At 38.6% G+C, this 13,268-nt stretch overlaps 1 protein-coding gene and 1 long non-coding RNA gene across 2 annotated transcripts in view; one reads left to right on the top strand and one right to left on the bottom strand.

The window, feature by feature from the left end:
- LOC142662901 (uncharacterized) overlaps nt 1-13,268 on the top strand; it is a 224,171-nt gene that overhangs the window by 46,288 nt on the left and 164,615 nt on the right. The gene's annotated exons all lie outside the window — the stretch shown is intronic.
- Nucleotides 1-13,268, bottom strand: part of FAM13C (family with sequence similarity 13 member C) — a 302,988-nt gene that overhangs the window by 170,691 nt on the left and 119,029 nt on the right. Inside the window, exon 7 of the mRNA XM_075841177.1 lies at nt 2,933-2,971. Within this exon, the coding sequence (XP_075697292.1) occupies nt 2,933-2,971 (39 nt within the window). The remainder of the gene's footprint in view (nt 1-2,932; nt 2,972-13,268) is intronic.

The following is a 13,268-nucleotide window of genomic DNA, read 5'->3' as shown; positions in this document are numbered from 1 at the left end:
TTAAAAAGCATACTGATACCGTATATATGGCCCATCAGGTTTACTTCAGTAACAAAATGGAACCTTACAAGACTAACATTAGGAATCAGTCACCTGCAGATCTAGAGGACCTCGGCCTGTATCATGCAATGGGAACTCGAACTGCGAAGCTATGGGAGAAGATACAAAACTTTCTTTTAAAAAATTGGTAGCTGGTTTTAGACAGTTCTTGTGTCTTACAAAAATCATAGGAAGAAAAGATATTATGGCTACCGTGCACCTGCATTCTTTATATAGTTAATGCCCATGGACCAGGTTGATTTAGACTTGTTATTACAATAATGAATGGGACTTCGCAAGCCTAACTCTCTTACTAAATGTGCGTGAATACGTTATATTATTGAGGATCCTACTTTTGATCACACTTTTAGACCTCTTTAATTTGAGTGTATCTGTAAACTTCCATATAATATAGATTCGTAATACAGGAGTATTACAGTTGATATTGCTTCAGTATTTCATCAGTATTGCATCAGTATTACATACAGATCACGTACGGACCAAATACGGAGGCAACCGTATTTTAATCACTCTCCATAGACTTCAGTAGCCGTTTTCCATTCGCAATACGGATGAAAGTAGCGCATGATGCGTTTTGTAAATAGTCTCAATGATTAACATTAGCTCCGTATTATATTACGTTTTGCAAAAAAACAATGGAATATGTATGTAAAATCCAGTCATCTTAAAGAGGCCTTAAAAGGAGAATTAGTTACAAATAGTTATTATAACGCTCAACGTTCAAGATTTTGGACACCCAAAGGACATCCTACACTAGTATATTAGGGAACTGCACTTATATGTATTATTGGAACGACCTCATTTACATCACCAGAATTCAAGCCATCAATACTGTGCCTATGGAGCAGCAGACACAGACTGTCATAAAACAGCCTATGACTACTAAAGGCCAGTCAGGGATAACCATAGGAAGTTTGAGTTTCCTTTTGCTTCCCCGCTCTTTTATTGGGTCACTCCAGCTCATAACTGAAGCCATGCTGATAATGTAAATATATAAGGGGAATTGATATAAATGCAATTCCTTAACATATAAGAGTAAGTTAAAGGTAACCTAGGCTTTAAATAACAATAATACATTTCACACCATGACCCTTTGTTAGAACTTACAACCAAGGCAAGGGTGTTTTTTGTGGCTTAGTCCCATATGCATTACAGAGATGAGACATTGTCACATGTCAAGACATGGACAGCTGTCTCCAAGTACTGCTATAACCCATCCAAGAAAATGTGTGAAAGGCCCCTTGTAATTGAGAGTGCACAAAACTGTCACACATGCATAACAATTAAAGAAGACCTCCAGTGGAAACACAACTTTCAATATCTGAATTCCCTACCTGACAGTATACCACACTCTACACTTGTTTTATATATATTGTACTTACTTTTTGAACTGTTGCCTTGTCTGTGCTTTAAAATATTCTCTATCTTGATTCTTATATTTCCCCAGCTTTCTCTTCCTCTCTGCTTTGCTATCAATCCCATGATGCTTCAGCACAGCATCACATGACCAGCTAAAGACCATACCATTTCTGCATGCTGGGGAACATTGATTATGATTCTCTCTATATTCTCCTAAATAAGCTGAGAAACCATAAGTATACAGACATGGGGGCTGCACTATATTCTTCTACATTATACCTATGTGACAGGAACCTGTCCAGGTATCAGTGGTAGCTGATAATATAAGTTTCTGTCCCCCCTGTGTAATACTAGTGTGGTAGAGGAACTGCTGAAGCCTGTGATCGGTGACCCTTAGATCTCCATAGACTCAAGTAGAGAAAGCGTGTCACCGGGCCTGGGTCACACTGCTGCTAAGCAACCATCTCAGTCTGATATATAGCGATAGAAGCAGCAAGAAAAATAACAGGTGAGACACTGACAAATGGAAAACCATAATGCTACACATGGGAAAGTTTCGTTTTGGCCGGAGTGTCCCTTTAATCTATATTATAGGCCCACTCATCATTTCTGATAGTATGCAAAATGTAAACATCTGTATTTTCTGCATTTCCCCCTCCCCATACACAGGTACAAATTAAAATATATATATTTTAAAAACTTTTACATTTCTTTTTTCCTTGATGTTTATAGACCAAATGTACATTTCTTATGTATTTGTGTGATACATGCAATAAATGTATTGAAACCAATACACATAAATTCAAAAGGATTACACTTGTGAGCCTGCCAATCTCATTCATTAGGTTTTCACATCACTGAGCTCTCTCACACAAGAAACCGCCTGTCATTTTTTGCTTTATGTCACATCTAAACCCATTATGCGTGGGTGGAGAAAACTGGTAGTTTGATCTATTAAAGTTTTGTGTCTCTACAATGTTTAACCCACTTCACACCGGCAGCTTTCCCCATGAATTAATATATGCAAATATCCCTTCTTCTTAAAATCTATAGGCGGCCGTTGGCATTAAACAAAAGAGGGTTTTGAATCGTTCTGCTGCCCTGAACATCAGCCCATATATCTATAGCTCTCAGTATTAAAATAGGCAATGCCGTGATCACAGTATATTACAGACCATTGACCTGTTTTCCGGCTTCATCTTCCAGCAGTAGAAATAATCAGAGAGAATGTAGCAAAATAATAAATAATAAAACACTATATATATATATATATATATATATATATATATATATAAAAAAATATAAATAAATATGTATGTATATATATATATATATATATATATATATATATATATATATATATATACACCCATTTGTATGATCTAACCAGACAGTCACAATATCAGATAGGCATCTGCAATTTGCAGCAGGAAACACACAGGGCTGAACGCACAGCGCAGAATACATTGTTGTTTACTAGTCATATCATGGTGTATTTAAAGCATTCACTTACTCGGTTACAGCTGTGCTGCTGAAGGAATTATCCTGAAGACTGAAACAGAAGCAAGAAAACATCAGATTACAGAGCAGGGCGAGCAGGCTCACACAATCCTGTCCAGCAGTTGGTACACATACAAAAACATGGCATTGCAAAGACAAGCCTCTCTGTTAGCTCAACATGCACATACCTTGGGCTGCTCTGCACATGCTCAGTGGCTCTTACCATTGGGACTAGCCCTGCTGCAACACTCACAAACCACAGAGCACATCAGACAGTGCCTAGACACATTAGCGTACAGCGAGGAGAACGCACAATTCTCTAGTCCTAAAAAAGAAAGCAACGTCTGCTTTGTATGGTGTATGTATGTATGTATATATATATATATATATATATATATATATATATATATATATATATATATGTTTTTGATTGCATTGAAACATAAGAAAAGGGTGTGGATCTGTATCTATTGTATATTCTATACAGTCTCTTTTTCTATGCTATAGAGGGAAGGCCTTAAGACACGGGAAGGATTCAGCTTCGAAAGAAAGATTCTGTTGTCAGGAAACAAAGGCCTCCTCATTAATGGGTAGAATTATATGTTATCAAATGTAAGATATACTGTATCATTGTGTCAGCTGAGAGTCTCATCATGAGACGATAATATAAAACACGCTTCTGTCAGTATAAATTCATTATTGTAAATCGTTTCTTCCCTAATTAAAGTGAGGAGATCCCCCTTTTTTTTTAAATAAAACAAACAGGTCCTGAGGAGGGGTAGATGAGGATACAAGGAGAGTATGTTCACATTTATGCAGCTAAAAATATATTCCATGTATCTGAATGGGGATCTGCAGCATGTGAATGGATTTTTAGAGCAAGGCCAGATGAACAATCTCCACCGTAGATTATGCTGTATATGTGCGGCAAATCCACGATAAAGACACAGCGAAATCCACATCTGTTACATGCGGATTTTGGAGCAGATTTCCAGCTATCATTGCAAAGGGTAAAATCTGCTGTGAGAATCTACGTTTTTCTGCACAAGAATGAGCATGCTGCTCTAAATTGCTGTTTTTTTCCGGTAAATGTGGATTGGGTTTTGAAAAACCCTATCAGCTTGTATTGTACTGTATATAGCTGTGGAGTTGCGGTGCGGAATCTGCACCACAAATACGCAGCAAATCCGCCTCACATCACACATAATTAATTTTCTTCAGTGTGCTATCCGTTTTTTTAACGACTGACCCATTTATTTATTTCGAGCCATGCACACATTTGATCTGTTTTTTTTTGTGGATCCGTGTGCCTGATCTGCAAAACTCAGAGTAGGTCTTATTCCTGTCAGTTTTTGTGGATCAGTCTTGCCCATTCTATTCAATGGTGTCTTTAAAAAAAAATGGACCGCACACGAAAGTCATGTGTCTGCGGTCCGTGTTTTGCAGATCCGTGTTTTACAGCCGTATAAATGTCTCAGATGTCTGCATGAGGCCCCTAACATGTTACAGCAAAAAAAATAATTATTAAACATGGGGAAATACAATAAATAAGAATATATAAACAATATACAGTATAGTAATAAAGAACAAAAACAAATGTGTGAATATGTGAATAACAAGAATCATGGAGGGGTTTAGAGAAAAGTACGAAAACAAATTACACTTAAAAAGAAATCTAAAAAAAAAAATACATCAAAATAAAGGATGAGGTTAATTTAGACCTAATTGTGATCTACATGCCAGCTCTAGAAAGTCTCAGGACATAGGGCAAGGAGCTGCCGATCTGTTGGTTTGTACTAGAGGAATTGTGGTCTCCCCAATAGTAAGTGCCATGTCCCTCTAAAGGAGGCATTAATAATTTTAGAAAAGCAAAAAAATATGGATACTCTAATCAGCTGGTATTGCCATGGGAAGCCACTAATACATAGAATGGGTCTCAGTTCTGACACATAGAGGTGGGGTCCTGCGCGAAATAGCCCACTCTATTATGTCCATAGGGCATATTTATACAGGGGTTCTGCCACCTTTGATGGTGCATAGGGTGGGCCCATAGTGTTTCTATAGGGTACACATGCAGGAACAGAATTTATTACATGTTGCTAAAGGTATTTATTAGAATACTAAGATATCATTATGGTGTAATAATAAGAACACTGGATCATTATCTTGCACTGTGAACACGGTCATTTCCATCATTACTTTTCTTAGGGCTTATTCACACGAACGTTAAAACAACGGCCATCACACGGACGCATGTATTTCAATGGGGCCGTTCACACGACCGTTGTTTGAACGGACCATGTGAAGTGTCCGTTAAAAAATAGAACATGTCCTATTTTGTTCCGTTTTCACGGATCCCTCCATAGACTCAAGTCTATAGGGATCCGTGAAAACGAGTGCCGCACGGGTGAAATTCGGACGTAAAAAACGGCAGTTTTTCGCGTCTGAGTTTTCCCATGTTCGTGTGAATAATCCCTTCGTGTAAGGGTAGATTTACACGTAGCAGATTTTTCATCTGAACGGGATTGTTTCTGCAGCAAGCACATGGATTTCTGTAAGTTACATTCAGATAAGTCTAACTAATTTTCAGCCGCAGAAATTTCTGCAACAAAACCTGGATGTGACTGCACCCTTACTATGCGTAACAGGTTCATATTGTAGCAGCAGTATTTTGGTTATTTGTATTTCATACATAAGGGTATGTTCACACGCAGTGTTTTCAGACGTAATTCGGGCGTTTTATGCCTCGAAAAAATGTCTCCATTACGCATACAAACATCTGCCCATTGCCTGCAATGGGATTTACGGTGTTCTGTTCCCATGAGATGTCATTTTACGCGTCGCTGTCAAAATACGGCGCGTAAAAAGACGCCATTGACTCCATTGAAAAACAGCTCCAATAACGTCCGTAAAATATGCCGCGAAAAACGCGAGTTGCTACAAAACGTCTGAAAATCGGGAGCTGTTTTCGCCTGAAAACAGCTCCGTATTTTCAGACGTTTTTGGTCACTGCGTGTGATCATCCCCTAAGTAGCATTCTGCATAAATCTTTTTCATCTGTACTTCACAGCTCTACTTAATACAAGTAACTTGTTGTTTTTATTCTCATTTAGATAACAGGATACATTTGCCACTAGTCCTTTAAAAGGATAAAACAATAGTCTCACTTGTCTTCGAGTTTCATCTCCCTACACTGCAAATGGTGATCTTCCCACTTCTGCTGACAAGAACCTACATAACTTCCTTTTATGAAACAGTAAGAACTTAACACTCTCATTATAAACTAAAACAAACTTAACCCTTTACTACCTTTATTGCTGAATTATAGTGAGCGCAAAAGGACCAATTGTCCTTGGAGCTCCATTCTCCGAGTTCAGAAGTCGTGTGCCTTATCTGCCTGCACTGTTAACTAGAAGATATTGGGGCTGATGTACTTGTTTACTGCTACTGTATAGATGTCACCACGGTGGCGGAGTGATTGGTCGCTATGGTTACGTTCTATGGACGAGACGTCATCATGTGCTGCTGTAAACAGTGCTTGGAGACAGAAGTCATCAGTGGTGGGAAAACATAGATGTATCTTTATCGGCTAGGTAAATATTTTGGAAAGTGTTTTTTTTTAACACCAAATAAGTCTATTAAAAACCCTGGAAGGCCTCTTAAACTGATCTACACATTATATGAAATTGACTGAAGAGGGGGTCCACACCAGATTTTTTTGCCCAGGGGCCTCTGAACCTGTCCATTATAATTTTTTGCTTTCCATCCAAAAATTTTAATTGGTGATATATAAGTAAACCAAAACATTAGAACAGGAGACACATTTGTGTGATTATGCTTTTTTTTTTTACATATAAAGATATTGGTATTTTTCTCTTTAGTTGTGGTTGGCATTTTTGTAAAAGTGTAAACAGGAAGAGCACCCATATTAGTTGTCACTTTAGATTTCTCTGATGGTAAAATGTATTAAAAGAACGGGCTGAGAAAATTAATGATTCAAAAGTAGCATTTAATTTTGTTGCCCTTCCTGTTGTTGCTTTTTTAAAAATGTCTGCCACTAACTTCTGATTTAACTAATATACAGTATGGGCATTTTTAATTTCTTTATGAAAATCCTCTTTCATGTCGAGATATAAAAGTCATGATTGGGACTGGGAGCTCAACGTTGTGGAATATTTAGATGCTACAAAATTGTAACATAAGTAAGATAAGTAATCAGTATTATAACATAAAGCAAAATGTCTGAGACTTTCATTAGACTTGTTTTGAAATTGTGATTGGTATTGTGTTACTGCAACGTGCATTTGATGATTGATAATAATTCACCATGAGGCACATTGACGTCAATGATCAAGAATGGTCACAATGTTTTATATTGCTGTGAATAATCATTTAATTTATGGACCAACTGGTTATTAATAAATGAAATTTCGATCAATCAAAATGGCATAATTTGGGAAGACACAACCTAGAAGGAATAATAATCTGTTAAGGTTGTATTTTTAAGCATTCTTGATATGGACTGAATGAACTTCACTCTTCACATGACTTTTCACATGACTGGGCTGTAAATCTACAGGGTTTTACACTGTTTGGAAAAGACAGGGTGAATAGGAAAGGTGGTGGTGTATGTCTGTATGTGAGAAGTGATATGAAGGCGAGTGTGAGAGAGACATTAGTGGGTGAAGACTGTGAGGAGGTTGAAACCTTGTGGGTGGAATTACAAAGGGAGGTAAACACTTAAAATATTACTTTTGGTGTAATCTATAGGCCCCCCAATATAACTGAGGAGATGGAAGGTCAGATATATAAATAAATGGAGCGGGCTGCACAGGCGGGTACTGTAGTGATAATGGGAGATTTTAATTACCGGGATATTACTTGGTGTCATGGTTCGGCTTCACCTGCAAAGGGGAGACATTTCCTCAACCTGTTGCAGGAATATTTTATGGCCCAGTTTGTGGAAGACCCGACTAGAGGTGAAGCTCTGTTGGATCTGGTCATTTCTAAGAATGCAGAGCTTGTTGGGAATGTCAATGTTCGTGAAAACCTCGGTAACAGTGATCATAATATAGTTACACTTTACCTATACTGTAAAAAACAAACACAGGCTGGGAGGGCAAAAACACTTAATTTTAAGAAGGCCAATTTCCCCAGGATGAGGGCTGCAATTCAGGATATAGACTGGGAAGGACTAATGTCAAATAATGGTACAAATGATAAATGGGAGATTTTCACATCTACTTTCGGTAAATATATTGCAAAATGTATTCCTATAGGTAACAAGTATAAACAACTAAAATTAAACCCCACATGGCTTATACCTTCTGTAAAAAGGGCCATACATGACAAAAAAAATGGGCATTTGAAAAACACAAATCTGAGGGTACAGATGTAGCCTTTGCAAATTATAAAGAGTTTAATAAAATCTGTAAAATGGTAATAAAATCAGCAAAAATACAAAATGAAAGGCAGGTGGTCAAGGATAGTAAAACAAATCCCCAAAAATTCTTCAAGTATATAAATGCAAAAAAGCCAAGGTCTGAAAATGTAGGACCCCTAGAATAGATAATGGGGAGTTGGTCACAGGGGATCAAGAGAAGGCAGAGTTACTAAATGGGTTCTTCAGCTCTGTATATACAACAGTTGATATACTGAATTGGCTGAATGTAGATATGGTCCAAACTAAATAAAATAAAATAAATGTACACAAGGCTCGGGGACCAGATGGATTACACCCTAGAGTTCTTAAAGAGCTTATTTCAGTTATTTCTGTCCCCCTCTTCATAATATTTAGAGATTCTCTAGTGACTGGTATAGTGCCAAGGGACTGGCGCATGGCAAATGTGGTGTCTATTTTCAAAAAGGGCTCTAGGTCTTCCCCGGGTAATTATAGACCAGTAAGCTTATGATCCATCGTGGGGAAAATGTTTGAGGGGCTATTGAGGGACTATATACAGGATTATGTGACAAAAAAAATAGTATAATAAGTGACAGCCAGCACGGTTTTACTAAGGACAGAATTTGTCTAACCAACCTGATTTGTTTTTATGAAGAGGTGAGCAGAAGCCTAGACAGAGGGGCCGCTGTGGATATAGTGTTTTTGGACTTTGCAAAGGCATTTGACACTGTCCCTCACAGACGTCTAATGGGTAAATTAAGGACTATAGGTTTAGAAATCATAGTTTGGATTGAGAATTGGCTCAAGGACCATATCCAGAGAGTTGTGGTCAATGATTCCTACTCTGAATGGTCTCCGGTTATAAGTGGTAAACCCCAGGTTTCAGTGCTGGGACCACTATTATTCAACTTATATATTAATGATATAGAGGATGGGATTAATAGCACTATTTCTATTTTGCATTTAACACCAAGCTATGTAGTATTATTCAGTCTATGGAAGATGTTCCTGAATTGCAAGCGGATTTAAACAAACTAAGTGTTTGGGCATCCAATTGGCAGATAAAGTTTAATGTAGATAAATGTAAAGTTATGCATCTGGGTAGCAACAACCTGCATGCATCATATGTCCTAGGGGGAGCTACACTGGGGGAGTCACTTGTTGAGAAGGATCTGGGTGCACTTGTAGATCATAAACTAAGTAACAGCATGCAATGTCAATCAGCTGCTTCAAAGGCCAGCAAGATATTGTCATGTATTAAAAGAGGCATGGACTCGCTGGACAGGGATATAATATTACCACTTTACAAAGCATTAGTGAGGCCTCATCTAGAATATGCAGTTCAGTTCTGGGATCCAGTTCATAGAAAGGATGCCCTGAAGTTGTAAAAAATACAAAGAAGAGAACAAAGCTAATAAGGGGCATGGAGAATCTAAGTTATGAGGAAAGAATAAAGGAATTAAACCTATTTAGCCTAGAAAAAAGGGGGGACATGATTAACTTACCGTAATTTTTGGACTATAAGACGCAGTTTTTAGCAAGAATAAATCTTGCTAAAAAGTCCCTGCGTCTTATAGGGGGTACCCCCTGACCGCGAAATTACTTTACCCCTTCCCGACACATGACATGCCGGCACATCATGGAGCGGGGGGCGGGGGGATGCTGTATGGAGCGGGCGCTCCACGCGCTGAGCGCGCTCCATGCACTGCAGGTGTCAGCTTCTGACACTCTGCTCTAACGGCCAGGAACAGCAATTTCGCTGTTCCTGGCAGTTTAAAGGGGTTGTGCCATAAAACACATGTGTGATTGATAAGGAGAACGGGGACATGAACGTTACCAAGACTGCTGCACGATCTGTGTCCGCCAGCTTCATAGAGATCAATGGGTTTCTTCTCCGCATGCGCGAGAGAGATCTCTATGGAGATGTGGAACAGATAAGCCGGACACAGAACCCACAAGTCCAGGCTTCTCATGTAGCTCTCTGGGTGACTTTCAGTCCCCTGTTCTCCTTATCGCTGGGGGTCCCAGCAGTGGGACCCCCAGCGATCTCACATGTAGCCCCTAACCTGTGGATAGGGAATAAATGTGTTTTATGGTAAACCCCTTTAACTAGTTAAATGCCGTGGTCAATAGCGACCGCAGCATTTATAGGGGTTTTTTCTATGAAGGACATTTATGACATATCCACAAGATATGTCATAAATGCCAGATAGATGCAGGACCCGTATCTATCTCTAGAACGGGGCCCCCTAAACCCCGTTCTAGCTTTCTGTGCTCTCCCGGCAACTTGATTACATGTGGAGTTACTGAAACAGCGTAACTCCCATAGAACTGAACAGTAGTTATAGAAACAGCGTAGCTCGCATTCTTCGCTGCTTCCATAACTGGCATTCACTACTATGGGAGTTAGGGAAACAGCGTAGCTCAGCGAGTTACGCTGTTTCAGTAACTCCACATGTAACCAAGTGGCAGCTGGTTCACGTCCCCTAGGGGAACTAATAAAATGTGTAAATAAAACAAAATGTTAGATACATTTTCAGGAGTGTAAAAAAAAAAAAAATATTAAAAGTTAAAAATAAAACCTTTTCCCATTTTTCCCCAAGCACAATGTAAAAAATAAAATAATTTGGTATCTATTACACTATACCATTATTTAACTCGCACGGTGAGTTTAAAAATGTCAAATATCAAAATAGTTTTTTGGTCACCTTAGTGCTTAAAATATGAAATAAAGAAAAAAATGATAAAAAAAATCGTATGTACCAAAACATGGTGCCAATAAAACTACAGCTCGTCCCGCAAAAAATAAGCCCTAACACCGCTCAATCGATGAAAAAAATATAAAAAATGTTGGCTCTCAGAATGTGGTGAAACAGAATAAATTATTTTTTAACAAATAATTTTTTTCCTGTTTTCTGTTGTCTAAAACCTGGGTGCGTCTTATGGTCAGGTGCGTCTTATAGTCCGAAAAATACGGTATATAAATATATTAATGGCACATACAAAAAATATGGTGAAATCCTGTTCCATGTAAAACCCCCTCAAAAAACAAGGGGGCACTCCCTCCGTCTGGAGAAAAAAAAAGGTTCAACCTGCAGAGGTGACAAGCCTTCTTTACTGTGAGAACTGTGAATCTATGAAATAGCCGACCGCAGGAGCTGGTCACGGCAGGGACAGGAGATGGCTTTAAAAAAGGCTTAGATAATTTCCTAGAACAAAAAAGTATCTCCTATGTGTAGAAATTTTTCCCTTCCCTTTTCCCGTCCCTTGGTTGAACTTGATGGACATGTCTCTTTTTTCAACCGTACTATGTAATTATGTAACTTGAGATGACAAGTACATTTATTGGTCATAGGTCAATGTCCTATCATAGACATAAACCATAGCAAAATGAATTTTTCAATATTCATGTCATATAGCTGCTAAGGCCAAATCATATGAGACATATAACTTCTGCATTTTTACTTCCAGCAGTTTTGATTGTTTTGCATGATGCTAGTTTCTCCAGTCACCTAATAATTACATAAATTAACTATTTTATTGAAGCGTTTCTGCTACTGGAAACCGCAATGAAAATTCTAATTTACCCTGTAGCAGCACATTTCAGGCAACCCCTTAAAAGCAATGGCTCTTGATTTCAAAGGATGTCTGTGGACCTCAAAAACCACAATGCACCTAGTTCTTGGGTCTAATAAATAGAGGTAGGGTCTCTTTTTTTATAAGCTCGACATGCTTTAATAGGACACTTGGAAAGCGGTAGTCAAAAACAGATAACTCTTTTAAAGGGTTAATCCCATCTTAGATATATATGGAATATCAACGGGATATGTCATGAATGTCTGATAGTTGCGAGCCCCTTGCCACCACATTCATGTGGGATGGTGCACATGTGCTTGGCTATCTTCATCCTTTTCTATGGTAGTTTATAGAAACAGCTGAGCTAGTGTGCCCATTCTGGAAGGTTAAAACAGAGAAGAAAAAGAAACACGGCGCCACATCGTGCAAAGTAAAAGTTGGATTGGGTAAAGGAGCAAAATTGGTTAGATATAAGCTCACCTTAACCAATGGACACTGTGAGGTGTCACACAAGCATTGAGGCTGCTGCCAGGTCCAAAAACACAAACAAACACAGTTTGTTGTCCAAATTGGAAGTAGAGAATAAAAATACGGACCACCGGCGCTGCGATTGTAGTCAGGAAATAAGGACCTTTAAACGGACATCACGGCAAAGTTTTAATGTCATTAAAACTTTGCCGTGATGTCCGTTTAAAGGTCCTTATTTCCTGACTACAATCGCAGCGCCGGTGGTCCGTATTTTTATTCTCTACTTCCATTCTGGAAGGTTTCCGTTGTTTTGACAAAATGAATAATGTAGTCGACTATGCTACTGATTCCGTCAAAACAACAGAAGCCTTACAGAGCGGTGACAAACGGAAACCATTTGCAACGGATGCGTTACCATTGCAATCAATGGTAATGCAAACGGAAAGCTATGGTTTCCGTTTGTTTCAGTTTGAGTTCCGTTCATGGGTTACCCTGATGGAAAGGTCAGACAAAACCCATGCGAACGAAGCCTAATCCATACAAACTGTAAAATGGTGTTCAAAGGGGGACATACATGTAAATATGTGATGAGTTGTGAATGGTAGATTGTGAATAGGGCGAACTATTAATTATGGTCACAGATATACCACATTTTGAATTACATAGTCTTACAGAGAGCTCCCCTTCTTTTACCAGGATGTGAAAGATTTTTACAACCACCCAACAAGCTCAAAACACTTTTCTCACTCCATTCTCTAACCTCAATAGTAATTCCTATAGTGGCATCTTCAGCTGGACATATTGCCCTCAACCAAAAAAGACTTTTGGATCACTGGCTGGTAAAGGGGCACACACAGAGAAATATCTGTAAGGCCTCACTTCCATCACCGTTTTCTCTGCCGTT

This window comes from Rhinoderma darwinii, chromosome 11 (genome assembly GCF_050947455.1).
Source record: "Rhinoderma darwinii isolate aRhiDar2 chromosome 11, aRhiDar2.hap1, whole genome shotgun sequence".
Taxonomy (NCBI): domain Eukaryota; kingdom Metazoa; phylum Chordata; class Amphibia; order Anura; family Rhinodermatidae; genus Rhinoderma; species Rhinoderma darwinii.
This window is presented reverse-complemented; position numbering and strand designations above follow the sequence as displayed.